The sequence below is a fragment of the Phymastichus coffea genome, unplaced genomic scaffold (genome assembly GCF_024137745.1).
Source record: "Phymastichus coffea isolate CEN01 unplaced genomic scaffold, Cenicafe_Pcof_1.1 PCOF00026, whole genome shotgun sequence".
NCBI lineage: Eukaryota > Metazoa > Arthropoda > Insecta > Hymenoptera > Eulophidae > Phymastichus > Phymastichus coffea.
Window position 1 is genome coordinate 3,890,786 of NW_026706837.1, and position 21,280 is coordinate 3,912,065.

Below are 21,280 nucleotides of genomic sequence, written 5' to 3' on the forward strand. Positions count from 1 at the left end.
TGGGGATTATAATCATTGTTTGACCATGCCTTAGTGCTCATTTATGTGCTAGGAATTCAATGATGACTTCATTCGATGTAATTATAGGCATGCTAACACAAGTATACAATTGGTTTTGTTTACAAAAAAGAATGCATGCACTCCAACAACACCAAATTAGATTGAAAAAGAATATAGCGGAGATATTGCATTTTGTAGAAGTACGTTGGCTTTTTGCATTACCCGCTCTTATTGGACTTGACGGTCAAAATTTGGCCGTTCGGGTAGTTTTAGCGGAATGAGCAGTAACTGAAGATAATCCGCAAGTCCTTCAGTTATTCAATTTGCTCAACAATGCAATCATACGCAGTTACGTTCCTTTTTTTAATTTTTATCTTGCAAGTGCCTGAAGATTTTAATGGATGGATGCAAAATGAAGAAGTAATTTTACCTGAAATATTCGGCCGTATTAGATCGGACTTCAAAGATATTTTGTTGTGCTTCATGAACGAAAACTACGTCGAAAACTCAGATTTATTAAACATAGATGTTGAGGGTGAAAATAATTTTAGAATACTTTGTAGAAAAATAAAAATTGGTGTTTAAGTTGAGTTGGGATTCGAAAACCTAGCGAAGTGATCAAAATTTGAAAATTTCAATCGATATTATCACAGAATCTAAGAGACTTTGAATTTGTTTATCTCAGCTTGTAAAAGTCGCGTCTAAATAAATTGTTTTTCAAAATACTCGTCTTTCGAAGACAAACAAATTTATATCGTGAAAAGATATTTTAAACAAATTTTTCAAGGCCAAAATGAGAAAAAACTAGATGGAAAAATTTTTATTTTCCGTAAATGTTTTAAAAAATTTTGTAAAAAAAATTTTTTTAATTTTGTTTGTTATTTATAAAAATATATAATAACTTTCACTCTGCCTTAAGCTCAAAGAATACGAAGTCGGCACCCGGAATGGACGGAATCGACTACGAAATTATTACAAACCTTCCTATAAAATACCACTTACTACTGTTAGATATTCTTAATGATATGTACAAGTCAAACACTTACCCTGAACAGTGGAAAAATTCTTTTGTTCATTTTATTGAAAAATCTGATGGCGAAAACATAAGACCTATCGCGCTAACCTCATGTATGTCGAAACTCCTAGAAACTTTAATAAAAAATAGACTTCAGTGGTGGTGTGAGTTCACGAATATCCTTCCTGAGTCACAAAATGGCTTTAGACAAGACAAATCGTGCATTGACAACTTAACAAATTTATCCGTTAACATAAATGAAGCCTTAATAAACCACGAGAGTTTACTAGCTGCATTCTTAGACGTTAGCGGGGCCTTTGATAACGTAATTTGTGAAATATTGTTACAAAAACTTGCCGATATAGGTTGTTCGCTAAAACTAATACAATTCGTTAAATTCATAATATTCCAACGCCGTATTTACACTGATAGCCTGGGAGAAGATTTTCGCGCGACAGACAAAGGAGTAGCTCAGGGCGGCGTGCTATCACCACTATTATATATTTTATATGTAAGAAATATATCAAAAGAACTGCCCAAAAGTATAACAGTCTCACAATTTGCGGATGATATAGCGCTTTACGCTAAAGCATCAAACATTGAGGAATGTAAAAGCTTGTTAGAAGATTCTATAACCACCATAAAAAGTAATTTATACCAATTAGGTCTTGATCTAGCTCCCACAAAAACTGTCCTTATTCACTTTAACAGCGAAAAAATTAAACCAGGCAACGTAGAAATTACTATTGATGATTATACCATTAAATCTAGCGAAACAGTTAAATTCCTAGGAATTACATTTGACTATCAATTCTCCTTCAATCAACATATAGCACTAATTAAAAAGAAATGTTTAAAAGCAATAAATATCATCAAATTTCTACGAGGTACCTGGTGGGGAGCCGATCCAGAAACGCTCTTAGTACTGTACAAAAGCTTCGTACGCCCTATTATTGACTACGGTAGTTTTATATATTTTCCTACACAAGTCAGAGCAAAAGAAGAGCTAGAAAAGATACAATACGCAGCTATAAGGGCTGCATTAGGATATCGTATAAGCACGCCCACCAACATTGTTATTGCCGAATCAAAAATTACATCAATAGAAGAACGTACTAAATCCTTATGCAAAATCTTCGTACAAAAATCCATGTCAAAAAGTCACTCGCAAACATCTAAAACCATAAATGAATATTTTCAATTATTAGAAAATCAAAACAAGCAAGGAAGAATCAAACTGTTAAACTCATGCATAAGAGAAATCTATCCTGTTAACTCTTATTACGAGCGATTATATGATAATTACTCACACAACTACAAAACTATCTACACAATGCTTGATATAAATACTAATATCGGGAAAAATATTCCCAAATCAACAAACCCAAATGCTATTATTGAGAGAATCGTAACTGAAAATAATGCTTACGCCATATTTACAGATGGTAGCAAAGTACTTGACTCTCCCTCCGTAGGGGTTGCCTGCTTATGCCCTGAACTTGGTATAACAATCCAAAAATCAATTGATTCTAATGCCTCAATCTTTACTGCTGAAAGTTTTGCTCTCCTCCAATCAATTAAATTAGCTATTGAACACCCACAAAAAAACTTCTGTGTGTTTACTGATTCATTAAGTGCCTTAGAAAACTTACAATCAACTAAATTCACTGCCAAAACAAACCCTCACATCCTAGAAATAAAAAAAATGTATAACGTTTTCCGTGAAACCAACCCAAGACTAAACTTTAAACTATATTGGATCCCTTCACACAAGGGCTTAGTAGGCAATGAGACAGCTGATGAAACAGCAAAACGAGCTACTGAACTAAACTGTACCGATAAAATATTATTACCATTCACTGACCTGTGTGAAAAACATAAAAAAACAGCGAAAGTAGAGACCATCACACGCGTCAGAGATACAGGTAAAGTTAAAGGAGTCAAGTACTTTGAAAATTATTTCAGTGACAACGACAAACCATGGTTCATTAAAAAAAGTCTAACTCGGCGACAAATTGTAACAATTAATCGATGTAGAGCTAATCACTACAATCTAGCTGCCTCCCTAGCGCGCATGGGAATAACCAAAAAAGCAAACTGCTCATGTGCTGTACCTGAAGATCTCGACCATGTTGTATGGCATTGTCCAAAATATCCGAAACAAAGAGATAAACTCACAAAGAGCTTAAAAAAACACAATTTACCAATGACAATTGACAACCTTCTGAAAGCACCAAATGTATTAGCCTGCAAGTTCTTATGTACCTTCTTCGATGATTGTAATTTATCAATATAATTTAGCATAAGGAAAAATGTAAATACTTAATGTAAAAGATTATATAAATCAATGTAAGGCCAATAAGCCTACCTAAAAGGCTTAAGAATCCTCAATAAAAAAAAAAAAAAAAAAAAAAAAACTTTCACTCTGCCGATTGCAATAAACCGATTCTCAATATCGTTAATGTTCATAAATTTAGACGCGATTGAAAAAAAAAATATTTGTTTCCAATTTGCGCAACCGCCATTTTGAATTTTCCAAATCTGAAAAAATTTAAATTTTTAGAAGTTTGCCCTCTATGTTTATCTATGTTTTGACCTCGATATCGATATTTTATTTATATTTACCAGCCAAAAATATAATTTTCGAAAATTTTTTCAATTTTTGGAAAATTTAAGATCGGAAAATTTTTTTTTTTTAAAACTATTTACGTCACCTTCAAGAGCATAAGATTTGCTTCAATTTTCATCTCTACGATTTTTTGTAAGAACATATCCAGAAATGACACGAGCATAAATCTCTTGAATTTTAGGTGGTCTGAGCTGTGCTTGCAAGCTGCGTCGCAAGCTCCAGCGGAAATTATTAGACAATCTAGGAGAGTAATACTGGGTCAATATATTTTCATTTAAAAATGAAATATCAATTATGGGAAACTTTTAACTTTTATTTCCTTACTTTCCCGGACTATAATAAGAAAAAAGAAGTTTAGGATGGATAACCGAATGATCATCGCTGAAAACCTTTGACCTTACATATTATTACATGTTATTGTGTAGAAATTCGACTTTTGTCAGTGACCACTTATGTTCACACAAGATTGCGTCATATTAATTTAAATTCAAATCTATTACGACAGTATTGAACCACTTTACTTTTAACTGTAAGAATATTTTTCTACAAAATTAGAACAACTAATGTAATTACAAAGTCATCTAATACGAGAATTGTAATATGATAAAATTAAATATACATTTTTTCTTCAAAACTGTTTAATTACGTTGATTTCTCATGAAAGAAACCTTTTTCTGATATTATATATGTCTGCAATCAAAAAATTGATTTTTTTTTGTTAAAATTAGGTAACAAATTACTATAATAAGACATTAAAATCTTATTTGTGAAAAAAATTTCTAGTGGATATTCTGAAATCAGTCATTAATTCAAAAAGCCAAACAGAAGGACGAAAAGATGAACCACCATCAGATTCAATCTTGGTGATTCAATACAAAGAATTAATACGAAAACAAGACTTTGAAATCGAAAAACTCAATAAATCAATTTGCGATATCATAGAAGAGAAGAGAGAACTAGAGGTATGTATACATAATTCATCCTTTTTAATTATTTTTAAATGTAATAATTTCAAATGTTCACCAATTTTGTTAAAAACATTTACATATCTCGTTTTGAACTTTAGTTATTTATTAAGATACTCGTCGACCAACCGGTCTGAACTCATTTTTGATAAAACTCCAACTTTCCTAGATATTTTGTTGGATCGATTAAAATCACTCACCCTGAATATAAGTCATGTATGTTAATTTATTACACATAGTCGATTTCCAACAGCAATTTCAACTTTGATCCAAATCGCAATGTTTTTCTATATTTTTATCCTAGTTCTATCTCGCTTGCTCTTGTTTAGACGACTCAAAATGACCGATACCACTTTCGTATGTACACATCATGCCTTGGTACCGGTATTCTTCGCTTTTTCCAGAGTTTTCATTGTTGTCGGTTGCGTTTGTATAAGTACGAGGTGTGTTCAAACAGTAAGGTGACTTTGTATTTTTAAGAAAAAATATTTATTTATTTATCAATATTTATGTTGTCCCCTTCAAAGTAATCCCCCTCAGATACAATACACTTATGCCAACGGTCTTTCCAATCCTCAAAGCACTTCTCATAAGCACTTTTCGATATAGCCTTGAGCTCTTCCAGCGATGCAGTCTTTATCTCTTCAATCATTGCAAATCTCCGTACTTTCATAGGTCTCTTTAGTTTTGGTAACAAGAAAAAGTTACATGGGGCCAAATCCGGTGAATATGGTGTCTGAGGCATGATTTGGCCAAAAAATCTCTCACAAGCAAAATGAGTGAGCAGGGTCATTTCGTGATGTAAAAGCCATGAATTGTATTACCACAATTCTGGGCGTTTGTGCTTCGTATTGCTTCTCGCAAACGGCACATAACTTCAAGATAATACTGTTTATTGACCGTTCGTCCATATGGTAAGAACTCCTGATGCACCACGCCATGGTAATCGAAGAAAACAGTGAGCAAAACTTTGACATTTGATCGAACTTGGCGTGCTTGTTTCGGTCTTGGCTCATCTGGGCTCTTCCATTGGGACGATTGGACTTTGGTTTCGATATCATAACCATATACCCATGATTCATCACCAGTTATGACCCTTTTGAGTAAATCTGGGTCGTCGTTGACGTCATTCAACAGTTCTTGAGCGATGCTCATGCGACGGTTCTTTTGGTCAAAATTTAGCAATTTCGGAACAAACTTCGCTGACACACGTCTCATGCCCAAAACGTTCGAAAAAACTTCATGGCACGAGCCAAGCGATATACCAACATCCTCAGCAACTTCTCTGATAGTGATTCGACGATTTTCCAGAACAATTTTCTTCACTAATCTCATATACAAACAATGGTTAAGGAAAATCCCTCATGTAATTAAAACAACACTCTTGAAATTTCAACGTTTCGCTATAAATTCATGGCCTCTTCAGGAAAACTTTATTAAAAAAAATTATGAACTATTAAAAACTTTTTTTAAACAATTCGACATGATCATAACACTACAGTACACATCTAACAATAATAATAAAATCATTCGTACTCACAACTATAGAAAACCTAAGTCATAGTAATGTTAATTAATAAAATATTTTTACTATTCAGAAACAAACCGAAAAGTCAGAGATATAAAATGAACTGTGAATTTCAAAGTGGTACAACTGTCTATATACTAGAAATGTCAATATAGTAAGCAATTAAACAACCAATCAGAGTCAAGCACGAAACGGAGATGCCCGAACAATTCGAATCACACAAATAAAATTCAATGACAAGAGTGCATCTCTTTTACAACATTTACAATGTTTTAATTACATGAGGGATTTTCCTTAACCATTGTTTGTATATGAGATTAGTAATATTTCGAAGGAAAATAAAATAGATTATAATTTTCTTCACTGCTTGAACGTTTTCATCAGTTGTTGACGTGCTTGGGCGTCCAGAGCGAGGCTCGTCATTGGCATCTTTCCGACCGTCTTGGAAGAGTTTGTACCACTTGTAAACATTTTTTTTACTCAGAACAGTTTCACCGTATGCCACCGTCAACATTTCAAGTGTTTCGGAGCACTTTATTTTATTTCTTACACAAAATTTGATGCAAATCCTTTGATCCATATTTTTCGATAGCAAGTAATCGCCGAGCACGCAAAACACTTATAACCTTTACGCCTCTCACAACCAAACAAACAATGCTATACACTTGAAACTTGGTACAGTTGTTCGGGAAGAGTGTACCAACATAACAAAATAAAAAAATCGATAATCGAAAGTACGTTGCCCGTGAAATTTGAAAAGTCACCTTACTTTTTGAACACACCTCGTATGTGTGCGTAGCCCGGCATTACGTTCCCCAAAGCAATAATAATTAGTTTAAAAATAAAAAATAAACAAAATCTTTACGGATCATCAGACTAACAAAAAAATTTAATTTAATAAATTAATAGAATATAAGCACATTTTTGCAAAAGATAAATATAATGTTAGAGATGCAAATAATTACTAAGCTCACATTTATCTAATAATAATTAATAAAAAATAACAAGAGAAAAAAAATGGCAATACAAAAATTGTGCTGTGGCCATGTTTGCCTGTCCCGTGTTACTTATTTTTACCGAGACGTGATTATGCGATTATTATTATTCTGCGTTACTCTTGACTTTATAAGCATTGTAATGCTACAAGAAAAAATTAATTTTACTGTCATGTTTAATTCAGCGAATTTATATAAGAAGCCACTATCGTACAGCTTCAATCTAGTGCGTTCTCTCTCTATGTCGCGGCTTAAGCTTGCAAGCCTTGAACACAAAGGCTTGCTCCTATTCACCCACAGCAACTATTAGTTTGGCTCTACTGTAACGGTCAGTTAAGTAAATAAATTATTTAGCACCAATAAAGAAGTTTCATTCCTCGATGAGAGACTAACTGCCACTCTAATCCGCTTCATGTATATCTGGTGCTGGTGCGTACTGGTACTAGTGCGTACCTGAAAACAAACATGAAAGCACTTGTAAATCGAGAAATGAACAAATTCGATTTTGGTTCTCTACTGTGAGAATATATTAGTAGAACCTTAAATAAGTGAAAATAAAGTGAGCTATAGGATTATAAAACTAAGATACAACTAAGAAACAACTATGCTTTATTATATTTTGATAGAGGCTATCAAGAAAAACAGATCTACATGAACGCAGTGTATTCACTTAAATTAAATCCAAACAAAAATCTTTAATAGTTGTTGATGACATTGTCATTACATCATCTTACGTATTTAATTCAGAAACAGAACACTAAACTACGTTTACGCATTACGAAGTTTAGTTGTCCAGTTAACGGAAGCCGGAGGCTCAAGAGTGGTAACAGGTCATCCGTCGCCTTTGGATGCGATTATTGTGACCGTACCGTATTAAACGACTTATTATTACTTAATTTAGCTAATTATTACTTATATTGGTTTTTTTGCATGCTATTAAATACATTTTGTTCTTGTTCTTTTGTTACTTTATGTTATGATGGACTGAATATGTTTTGTAAATGATTAATAAATGTATTAGCTTTATCAATATTTGTTTTAGCCTAAGTTATATCATTTTCTAAGATAGAAGTAGAGAACTTTTGTGTGAAACAGCAAATTTTGGCAGGCGGGACAAGAAGAGATAATTTGTTTAAAGTTTCAGAATATACTCTACAATAACTTAAAAATGCTTCAGATCGGAAGTTAACAGTGTATGATTTGAATCTTCAAATGTGGGCTTTACAAAAAGAGTATGAATTAAATATGTCTTGATTAAAGTCTTTACCCAAGTTGATATACTATTTAAATGAAAGCATAAAATTGTATCGCGTAAAATATATGACGAACTTATCTGTTGAAAATGAGCCTAATTTACAGTTATATTGTCAAAATGTTATTAACCTTATAAAAATTGAATTATTAACCAAAAGTGCAAGTACCCTTTCTACTATATTTGGGGAAGGGTGATAAACGGAGTTAGTCGAATGTTTAATTCCGTATTGTTTTAATAAATCCCATTTACCGTACCTATCTTGGAATATTATCATACAACGATGTCCAGCCTTGGACCGTGTTAAAGGGCCTACACTACACTATCGACACCTACAACAGTCCATGGTTGTTCTACAATCCTATGCCCCATTAGGCCGACGGGGGACTTTTGCTCGACTTTACACGCCTGGTAAGTTTGGCATTTCCTTACAAAGCGAACAGTATCCTTTTATAGTACCCGGGCCAATTATAATTGGTTGCGATGCGACGGAAACTTTTCTCGGTACCTAGGTGTCCAGCAGACGGAGTATTATGAGCGTCCTCTAGTGCTCTATGTTATAAGATGTGCGGCAGTACTAGTTTCCATGCCTGCAGGTTGTTGATTACGTCTGAATAATTAGGGTCAGGAATATGTTTATAAAGTTTGCCATCTTCTATTTTCCAGTTTGGAAATTTTTCGGCACAGACAAGTATATCCGAAAGACGTTTGGTATACCAGGGATCGGGATCATCTGTAAGAGCGGCAATCGATGACTCTCCAAACATCCTTGATAGTTCATCAGACACATGGTGGAGTGCACCTTTTCGGTGTACTATCTCCATGTCGTGTTGAGCTAGTTCCATGGCCCATATAGCGAGGCGACCTTTCGGATCTTTTAGGCTTTGCAGCCACTTTAAAGAGCTGTGGTCTGTAATGACCATAAATTTCGTACCTTCTATGTAGTGTCTAAATTTGTTGACGCTTCATAGAATAGCGAAGCACTCACGTTCTGTAACCGAGTAGTTACGCTCGGGCGCGGTAAGAGTTCTAGAAGCGAAAGCTATTACTTTTTCGACACCTTCAAAAGTTTATGACAGTACTTCTCCAAGACCCGTGTTCGAGGCGCCACATTGAATGCAGAACGGCAATTCTAAATTTGGTAAAGCTAGTATCGGAGGTGATGTTAGAGCTTCTCGTATTAAAGCAAGAGCCGCGTCCTGTTCCGGACCCCAAGTGAACCGTACTGTGCTCTTTGTAAGTCGCAGTAGTGGTTCTACTCGTATCTTATCCGAGAACTTGTCGATAAATCTCCGGTACCATGAGGTCTGCTGATTAATCTCCGTAATTTCTTAATATTTCTTGGAACTGGGTAGTTATGTATCGGCAGAACTTTATTCTCGTCCGGCGTTAAGCCTTCTTGGGTTAGACGGTATCCGAGGTATCGGAAAGATGGACGGCAAACCACGCATTTTTCTAAATTTATTTCCAAGTTTGCATCAGAGATTTTTATTAATAATTTTTCTAATATCTTTAGATGCTTATCGATGGAAGGAGTAACGATTATAATATCGTCAAGGTAGGGAAAAACGAATGGGTCTAAGTCTTCGGCAATTAAAGTGTCCATTAGACGTTGGAAGACGGCAGGCGCGTTCTTAAGACCATACGGCATGACCACGTATTGATGTAAGCCTCGGCCGGGTTCAGTGAAGGCTGTAATTTCCTGACTTTCTTTGGTAAGAGGAACTTGCTGGTATGCATTGCGTAAGTCTATTGTACTTATGTAGTGCGCTGCCTGTAGCTTTCGTAGGATGTCTTCCATAAAGGGGAGAGGATAGGCATGTTTCTTAGTAATGGCGTTGATTTTCTGAAAATCAATACAAAAATGCTATTTATTATTTGGTTTGCGTACCATTACTACAGGACTAGACCAGGGACTTGTGATTTCGACTACGTATCCTTGCGCGATAAGGTCATCTAGTTGCTCGTTCATACACTCTGCCACTAGAGTTTGAGACTAGGTGATGCCGTTGCTTAATGGGCGCGTGACCTTGCACATTTATTGTGTGTCCCACCAAATTCGTGACGGCAGGTCGATCTATGGGGGTTTTATATGTTTTTCCACCAATAGTCGTATATGTTCCTTTTGAATTGGCGAAGCTTCCGATAGCGCGGCAAGGGAATCATCTTGGGTTTCGGCATGTGACTTTACAAAACCGAATATACCAGATGTACCATCCGGTAGGGATCAAGATGTGGTAGCGAAATCTATCCTAAGTTCGAAGTCTCTGAGAAAGCCTTTTTCGAGAATACAGTCGTATGTTAAGCACGGAAGAAGGCGGGCTTTCGTGGGACGAATACGATTGCCTACTGTGAGGTCCAGTACAATCTCGCCTTGTGTAGTGGCTTCTGATCCATCAGCCATTCTAATTACCGTCGCTAATTGAGACTGTTGGTTCGGTGGCAAGGCCGTGAAAGTTTTCTCACCTAGATAGGTGTGCATCGAACCGTTATCGATTAGTGCTGCATACGAGTTTTTAAATATTTTTATGTTTAAATAGAATCTATTGTCTGTAGGCCTATTACTTATTGAGGCACAGTAGGTGCATAGGCACGCGACTTCAGGCATAGTTATTGGGTCTGTGATGAGGGGGATGACTTCGACACGGAGGAAGGTCCCCGTTTCTCGTTTTTTTTCTGAAGACGCTCAATGCACGCCTGGTTTTTACAGGTTCTAACCGTGACATTTGCAGCCTGCCACCAGTAGCAGTGTTTTGGTTTGGGAGGTGTCTCCGTTCTTGGTGTTGCAGTTGTGTCTGCAACTGTTTGTGTTCGTGCTACTACCTTTTCTTGAGGCATAGTTACCGGGGGCACGGTTTGAACGGGTGCAGTCTCCTCTATCTTCTAGGACTTATTATTACGTCCTCGCTTTGGTGCTGAACTCAACTGGTTGTGGTTTGAGCTGGTTTCTTCAGCGGCTGCCAGGGCAGACTTACCTGTACTACACGTAAATGCATGGGTATAGGCATATTCTGGGAATAGGCACGCTGATTTAGACGGAGGAGGTTGGTATGCCTTATTTAGAAGAGCTGAGAGCTCGAATTCTTCTCCCGCTATTTCTAAGTCAATTAACGAGTGTACCTGTCTTTTGTCAATGCGTTTACGATAATCTGGATGCAAATTCGCATAAGCAAAATCGAGTTGCTCTTCTGTCGAGTAAGCAGGCACCGCGTAACGCATAATATGCGTTAGACTGACTAGGTAGTCCACGATAGGTTCTCCGGGTGCTTGTGTTCGGCGGTGAACTTCATCCTTGACCCGTAATTGGAAGTTCCGACCACTGAAGCGTCGTTTGAAGGAAAGTTAGAATTCCTCCCAAGAGTCCCATTCGGTCCTGTGTATTCGAAACCATTGTAGTGCTACCCCGCTAAGCATTATTGGTATTGCGTGTAGGATATTTAATCGTGATAGCTGCGTGCCGATACGGCATTCCTCCACGCGGCATAAGAATTCCTCCACGCTATGGTTGCGTTATCCGGCGAAGGATAAGTTCCATTTGCGGACTATCTCTCCAGGATTATTGGAGAACCTGTTCGGATAGCTTATCTCTTTCGCAGGCGTTTGTGGTGCTGACTTGTATTGAGTTCTAGGCGAGTTCGCAAGTCGATTAAAATTGTTTCCTGTTAGCGCATTATCTAGCACTGTAAAAAGCGGAGCATTGATGTTCGCTAATGTAGAAGAAAGAGTTGCAGCATGGGGAGGGATAGCTACAAAAGTTACTGACGCGTCTGTCGCTACAGTATTTCCGCCACGATGTTTAGTAACGATTGACCCGCGATCATATATTCACGGTGTGTTAGTCTCTCAGCTGATGGAGGGCTTCTCAGTATATTTCCATGTAATATTGAGCGGTCCAGCAACTATGAATCCTGGAAGTTTTGTATATTTTCGGGGGCTGATCGTGGTTGTATTATAGGGTTTTCCGCTGCTTGTGCTTGCGCGAAACCTCTTGAATAGGTAACGCTGGTAGTATTGGTTGTTCTAGGGTGTCTGATCACCGATGGTACATAGCTCGGTGATGAGACTTGTCGGCACTCCTGCGTTTTTCCTGTTACTGTTTCAGTACTGTAGGTGGTATTCTGCGGTTGAGGAGGTAATTCGATCACGGTAGCCCGCAGCAATCTATATCGTTGCGCCTCTATTGATCCGCAGATATCCAATCGCAACGATGTTAATGCAGTGGTAAGTTCTGGTGTGCTTAATTCTTCCACCTAATTCATTGAACCCTGTGGATCTGAGTTACCTGCCAACATTTTGATTACTTGATTTGTAATATGTACAAAGGAAAAGTATTATGCCGGCCAAAATGAGGGTGGGTATTCACCAGAAGCCACGGTTAGTAATTTAGAATTAAGAATGTCAACTTATTAAATTTTATAAAAATCGGCCATTCATATAATATAAATATTAAAGAAAGAACAAAAATATAATAAGAGTTAATAATATTTAGGTATGTATATGTGTAGATATTGTGACGATTTTTAAGATTAGCGTTTAGGAGAATTAAAATAGGATTTCTATAATTTTTCCTAGGCACTAATTATATATATGCTTAAAATAGCAATTTAAATTGTATTTTAATGCAAGCATAGGAACAGTTCTTACCACTATGCTCTTACTGCATTCACAAATTAAATTTATGTATGGGTATGAGTTGAGACAAGAAAGAGAAAAAAAAAAAATTTTCTATAGATTTCATTAAAATCTTATTTTGAATTGAAGATACTATTACTAAATTAAAAAAAAAAATTCTTCTGAATTGGAGGGAAATATATTACTATCTTTGTCTAATGGTTATTTAGTTAAATCGTATAATTTAAATATTTTGGACGGTAATGTTTGATATTAGAGTTTTGTAAGGCAACGTTTTATTTTCAATTAATTAATTACGCTTTTAAGTTTCTATACGGCATTATTATATTAATAAGTATTTATTAACAGAATATCAGTTGGAACAAAAGATAGTTATTTAATTTATTAGTTACTCCTTCCTCTGGTCTTTATTGATGTAATGTTTTATATGTTGTAACGGGGGAGGTTATCTGAAAAATAGGAAATTTATTTAAAAACAAACTCCCACGACGCAGAGCAAACCGCCGCTCCATTAAACACGTATGATAGTACGTGTATTCGCCTTAACGTCAGATAATTTATCCTAGTTGTCTTCTATCAAACGGAGTTGAACTCACCTTAAGTCACGTGTCTTGTGACACTCGATGAGTTTTAAGTGTGAGTGACTTTACTCCTAATCTTCTTAATCCCCTAGATGTAATCGGATTAAAACCTAAGCCTTTTTCAATTTGTTAAGCTACTAGGAAAATTAAATGACGAAAACGGCGAATAAATTTAACAAATTTTAATTAATAAAAATCACTACAGTCTTTGTAGAGCCGAAAGACTAACGCACTCGAATAGGATTTTACAATTAGTTATATTCGGTGAGAAAGAGAGAGAGAGAAAATTCGAATTTTACCGCGAACTAATGCTCGTCGCGAATACAAAAAATAACGCTAACACGAATATACAAAATACCGAATGTATTTTGTATCGCTTATTATGACGGAAGGTGCACCTACCATGCGGTGCAATTACGGTGATCAGCCGTAATTGTTGATGCAAAATTATCAACTGCCGCTGCCCCTTGATTAATCAGCTGCGCTGCCTCGATCTGCCTTTATCTGCTGTAATCTGCTGCTTCTGCACCGCTGCTTTTTACCTCGGGAATACCGTTGCACTCACGCACGAAATTGTCCCAGAAAACTAATTATCCGGCGAAAACAAAGTGCGACACAAATCGGCGGTAAATTCGCGTTCACAGCTGAGGCATAACTGCTTATTCAAAAGATCGCGCGCCTCCGCTCTCTCTCTTAACTATTTAAACTAACGCGCGAGAAGCAGAATCGCGAACGGTTCGATTAATTAAATCGACTACCGTTGCAATGTTGAAATATAGGACTTATAAAAAAAAATTTAAAAGAGAGATTGAAAAAAGATAATCTGTTAATTTTTTATGCCCATGCAGTAATAAGCCAGGCAATTTAATTTTTCCTAGGCAAAAAAAATGTTTTTATAACTAAATAAGCCAAATAAACTAGAAATTTATTTGGATTATTCTGAATGTTAATTTGGAATTTATATATAATAATAGAGTTTGTATAAGTTACTCAGGCACTATTTATTCGCAACTCATATTTATATTTATTATAGCCGGCATAGGGCCTCTGGCCAACATATGAGCTCTTGTTATTCCACGTTTCTTCATCCTCTAGTTGTTTATAAAATTAATTCATTAATTTTAAATTAATTAAAGTTAAACTTAAGGTTACCGGTACTTACTGCTAGGCACGTTTAAATTGAAATACTACTCGTGACTAGTCGGCCGCCGTCGGAAACGTTCGGTTTAGCTCGGCTACTATAGCCGTGCCTTTTAGATGTATATCAGAGAATAATTTTATTTGCCGAATTAATTATGAGGCGAATTCCCTAATTTTATAAGACATTATTTTTAGGGTATTGCAGATTGCCTTTTGTATGCTGAATATTGAGATTAGGCAATATTAAATCCCAAATATCAAATTTAATTATTTTTATCTATGCACAGAAATTGTATTAATTCAATTTATTTTTTATACTGTTTTACGCTAAGAATGAGGATAATTATTTAGTTGTGCGTTGACATTTTATATAATAATTTTTGGACACACAAAAAAAATTTTTATATTTATTTTATCTAGACCAGAGAGGACAAGAAAAAAAAATTTTTATAGTTTTAAGATTAATAGTATGACGTTTGTCATACCAGAGGCATCATTTTGCAATTTTATATACATGTAAACTATAGTTATTATGCTTATTTAATATAATTTTTATTAATTATTAGTAATGCTGGTACTCATCGTGGTGCAGCATATGAAAAAAAAATAAAAATAAAATTATTTTAGTATTGTTAATAATTTTCTAATTTTGGACGCTTATGCAATGCGTAGTACGAAGAGTACTCGTTGGCTTTCTGAGTAGTTTAAATTAATTTAATTTATTAATTTATTAGTCAATAACTTTTTAAATAATCATAACAGCCCGTTACAATACATATATCTAGTTTACATTTTTTTAAGAAATGTTCAGACTTTTTTGTCGAAAGCTATGCATCAATTACGAAGATTTCACTATAAAATAGTGTTGAGAGTAAATTTCGGGGTAACTTTCACCCTCTAAATAGTTCGTTCTGCAAAAAAAAAGTATGTACATAAATATGTCTTTCGCTTGCTAGAATGTTATAGTACGTGAAATAACTAGCATAATTTACGACAATAGTCGATACTGTAATAATAATATTTAGGTGTAATTCATCCTCGAAATAACAGATAATAGGAAATCATCGAAACACGTAAATTTTGTTCTGTCATTTTCTACCAGAAAACTAGTTTTTGAATTTTTTTAACTTAATTTTTTGATTTTATAGGTTAATACACTTAAAAATATCATTGTTTCTCTATACAATGTAAGGGTTGCAACTCCTGGGGACGAAATTTATGTGGTTCTATTACTTTTTTTTATAAGAAGTTTGCTTCTTTTAGTTTCATTGAAAAATATTTCTTACGACTAAAGTTATTGCTATAACACTGCTATGAAGGCTGAATTTTGGGGATGGGTATCATTCCCTAAATAGATTTTTCACCGATAAAAAAAATACGGGTCTTATATTTTTGTATACCAGTATCACACCGCTCGCTTCGCGCGCTTTAGACTTCGTTACAATTGGAATTAACATTATTTGGAATATTTTTGTTAAAAATTCATTAATTATAAAGACTAATATACGAGGTGTGATCAAAAAGTAAGGTGAATTTTGAAATGTAGCGGGGTACGTCCGTTCGATCTTCGACTTTTTTATTTGGTTATGTCGGTACACTCGTCTAGAACATACGTTCCAAATTTCAGCTTTGTAGTATGTTTGGTTTGTTTGTGAGAGGCATCAAGGTTAGAAGTGTTTTGCGTGCTCCACGATTTGCTGCTGTCTAAAAACATGGATCAAAGAGTTTGCATTAAATTTTGTGTGAAAAATGGAATCAAATGTTCCAAAACACTTGAAATGCTGAAAGTGGCATACGGTGAGTCTACTTTAAGCCAAAAAAATGTTTACAAGTGGTATAAACTCTTCCAAGATGGTCGAGAAGACACCGACGACGAACCTCGTTCTGGACGCCCCAGCACATCAACAACTGATGAGAATGTTGAAGAAGTGAAGAAAATAGTGTTGGGAAATCGTCGAATTACCATTAGAGAAGTTGCTGAGGATGTTGGTATATCGCTTGGCTCGTGCCATGAAATTTTTTTTAACGTTTTGGGCATGAGACGTGTGTCAGCAAAGTTTGTTCCGAAATTGCTAAATTTTGACCAAAAGAAACGTCGCATGAGCATCGCCCAAGAGCTACCGAATGACGTCAACAGTGGAGGCATTCTGGATCACCAAGACCAAAAAAAGCACGTCAAGTTCGATCAAATGTAAAGGTTTTGCTTACAGTTTTCTTTGACTGCAGGGGCGTGGTGCATCATGAGTTCTTGCCACAGGGTAGAACAGTAAATAAGGAATATTACCTGCAAGTTATGCGCAATTTGCGCGAAGCAATCCGCCAGAAACGTCCGAATTGGTGGAAAAATAAAAATTGACTTTTGCACCATGATAACGCCCCTGCTCACACATCGTTGCTTGTGCGCGAATTTTTGGCTAAAACCAACACAGTAACGATGCCACAGGCACCGTATTCACCGGATTTGGCCCCCTGTGACTTCTTCTTGTTCCCAAAATTGAAGAGGCCCATGAAAGGACGGCGTTTTGCCACGATTGAGGAGATAAAGACGGCATCGAAGGATGAACTAAACAAGATCACAAAAAATGATTTTTTGAAATGCTTTGAGGATTGGAAAAAGCGTTGGCACAAGTGCATTATATCCGAGGGGGATTACTTTGAAGGAGATAAAATAAAAATTGATGAATAAATAAATATTTTTTGAGAAAAATAAAAATTCACCTTACTTTTTGATCACACCTCGTATACATATTTAATGACAATTAAATCAGTTTTTTTTATAAATAAAGTTCTTTGAAAACATAATTTTTTAATGTGAAATAGCTCCTTTGCTGATTTCCAAGGTAAATTTTGAGGGTACCCCACGAATGCTCTCTAGATATAGTTACATACAATTGTCCATGATTGAAAACATCTTTACGATGATCAATACCAATAATATCAAATGTTTGACCTTGAGCTTTATTGATTGTCATTGCAAACGCTATTTTGACTGGAAATTAGCGTCTCTTGAACGAAAATGGATACTCATTTGTACAAAATAATGAAATACAATTTGAAAATACAATATTATTTGATTTATCGCCCGTTAAGACTTCGCGTTTTAATAAATGATTAGAAAAATCTAATACCCGTAAACGTATACCATTGCATTAACCTTCATATATACTTATATTTCTAATTAACATTACAATACAGTTTTTTCTTAATCGCAATTCATGTGGTGGTAGGCTAGTAGGATTTAATGAATTTAAATATTCCGGTAAATGTACTTCATCAAATTCACCATTATCATAATTCTCGCTGCTATCAATGCTAGTATACATATGTTCTGTAGTTATATCTAGTAAATCAATAACTAATTTATTTAATTCATCGACATCCGAATTTCGCGCGGACAAAATAGCACATTAACTCATTAAATCGAATTTTTTTTCTGTGATTAATTTTTGAAATACACTACGAACAATATCATCATTCTTGTTAAGTATGCAATGATTGAGTAATGTTAAATTGTCTTGCTGGTCATTTAAAGTTCCGTCACCAACTAATAATAAAAACTTAGCGAAATCGATTTCATTAGGTAAAACTCTCATATTTGTTGTAAGATTGTATGTCTTGAAATGTCGCCGTAATTCGCTGTATTTAATAGAGAGATTCAACGTTTCAGTACGTGTTCCATTAATTTTAATTGGTAGAAGTTGCCTAAAATCACCGTCCAAAACCATAACTTTATCACGAAAAGATAAGTTATTATTCATGATATTTTGCAGCGTTCTGTTTACTATTTCTAAAGCATATCTTGGAGCCATAGGCGCTTCGTCCCAAATAAAAACTTTCGTTTCCTTAAGTAAAAGGCCTTCTTTAGATTGAGTTGTGATATTTGACGATGAATCGTTAAACATAGGAACAGGAAGGCCAAATGTTTTGTGTACTGTTTTTCCTTTAGGAAGTAATACTGCCGCAATCCCAGTGAAAGCCATTGAAGATACTTTAATATATTTTGAGCAAAATAAGTTGTAAATAGTTGTATAAATAAACGTTTGTCCAGATCCGCCCGGTCCATTAATATATAAACAATGATTGTTGTGATTATCAGTATTAATAACTCTATCCGAAATAACATCAACAATTTCTTTTTGTTGCTCATTCAATAGCTTACACTGTTTTTCGCCAATTTCTGCAAATTTTGTTTGTAATAATTCATTATCATTTTCTGATAATATATGAGTAATTACTGTCTGATCCATGAACGAAAAATCAGAAAAACTTTTAGTTTCATAATTTAATAAATAATTTATCTCAGCATATGCCATTTGGTAGTTTATAGCAGTATTATATGTCCGTGAAAAATATTCAAATAATGCATCTTTGAATTTATTCCATAATTCTTCCGGATGTATTGGCTGACAGTGTATTAGGATTCGAATAAATAATTGTCGAAGTCTGCGTGGCATCATCCATATTGTTGCTTCTTCCATTGCTTTGGCCCATTCTTGATCGTCTTCTATCAGTCCAAGTTCTAAGCAAGCTGCTGTAAACGTAGGTTGTATTATGCCATTAACAGTTTTTAACGCATCAAAACTTGTAACTCCTCTTACATGCAACAATAGCAATCTTAAGTGGAATAATTCTACTTGTGTAGGACTGACAGAAAACATTTGACCAATACAGTTAAAATGTTTTTTACGTGTTGTCCATTTCGATACCATAATTTCGTTGATTTTTTATTTTTTATAAGCAAAAAACGATGAAATATCATTGTATAAATACTTACGTGCATTTTCATTTTCAATGTTTAATTTATAATAATCAAGTAACTTACTACTTGCGTGATTAAAATTTTGTACAATATCATTTGTATCACTGGAAATTATTACGCACTGTTGATTTGGTAAATGAACTGGTAATCACTCTATAAAGTGACTTTTGTCTTGTAATGGTTTGCTGAAAATTCGATAACATGCTTCAATCGGACCGACATATCAAGTTTCTATAAATCAATTATCTCATCATAATTGATATAAGTTTTAGATGTATTCTCATGATTACCAATAGTTACAGTTGCTGCGTCATGTCCTTTATAAATATATTTATATAAATATTTAACAGCTCATACACTTGAAACAATTTCTACATTTATATGACAGTTAAATATTTTCAACAATTGTCGACAGTGCGGTACAACCTATCAATTATGAATGACATGACCATTAAGTAATTGGCCCATTCTCGCTTACGGCGAATGCCTCCAGACCTATATGTCATCGATTTTCATGAAACTTGGTAGGATGATTGTTTATATGAAGAACAATATCCGTACAAATTTTTAGGTCAATATATTAATTATTTAAAAAGTTATTAACAATTAAAAAATTTCAACGAATTTTTTTTTCTATTCATATCTCGCTAACCGCAAAAGCTATCGACACGAATGTTTTTTTAAAATACGCATAAAACTACATACTTTTAAGATAATAATATAGAAAACCATTTTTTTTATTTTTTCAAATGTTATTAACTTTTGAATATAAAAAGTAAATTTTTTTCGATTACGGTAGTCTTGGATTTCAAAAATTCTTTCTCCATTGTATTCCTTGGCCCTTTTTCTATGAAAAACTGTTTTAACATTTTTGTAATCGGCACTTCCAGCCTCGTAAGAAACAATAAACTAGTGACGGCGCCGACGCGCCGTTCGGACGGCCGCAGATGCTCGAGCGGCACACTAACCGATTGTAGCTTTCTTGTTGTATTTGTATTTTTTTTTTACGTTCTAGCGTTATTTTTTATCATCTGGTGGGTGGCATCCTTCAAAGTAATCCCCAGTTGATTGAATAACACGGTTCCATCGATGTTTCCACTTTTCAAAACAGTTCTGGAACTCACTTTTAGGGATAGCCTTAAGTACACTCGTCGCATTGTTTTCAACCGTTGTTTTGTCATTGAATCGGTGTCCTTAGAGTGGTTTTTTAGTTTTGAAAACAACCAAAAGTCACCAGGGGCTATGTCGGGACTGTATGGAGGTTGTCGAAGCAATGCGATATTGCGTTTGTTCAAAAACTGCTGCACAAGATTGGATGAATGCGCTGGCGCATTATCGTGATGGAGAAGCCAGTTACCACTTCCCAAAAGTGCGGTCGTTTTCTTCTTACTGCATCACGCAAACGTTTCAAAATTTGAACGTAGTATTCTTTATTGATTGTCTGACCTGTTGGTGCATATTCGTGATGTACAACACCTTCACAATCGAAAAAAAACAATCAATATTGACTTAACGTTGCTCCGACTTTGACGCGCTTTTGAAATCACCTGTCGTATTAGTTATTACATCACCTGTAATAACTTTTCTAAGCACATTATCATCATTATTGACCATTTCCAGATTGTCCAGAGCGATTTCTAAGTCAATGTTTTTCTGCTCTGCTGTGAGCAATTTTGGGATGAATTTCGCACACACGCATTTCATTTCTAAATTTTCGGTTAAAATTTCTGAAATGATAGTTTTTGGTATCCCAAGGTCTTCTTCTAGTTCTCGCACGGTCATAC

General features: G+C 35.0%; 1 protein-coding gene across 9 annotated transcripts in view; it reads left to right on the forward strand.

Annotated features, from left to right (window-relative positions):
* Positions 1-21,280, forward strand: part of LOC131675571 (general vesicular transport factor p115) — a 553,225-nt gene that overhangs the window by 330,800 nt on the left and 201,145 nt on the right. For all 9 annotated transcript variants that reach the window (XM_058954591.1, XM_058954597.1, XM_058954593.1 and 6 more), the window contains one exon: positions 4,428-4,606. In XM_058954591.1, coding sequence (XP_058810574.1) covers positions 4,428-4,606 — 179 coding nt within the window. The remainder of the gene's footprint in view (positions 1-4,427; positions 4,607-21,280) is intronic.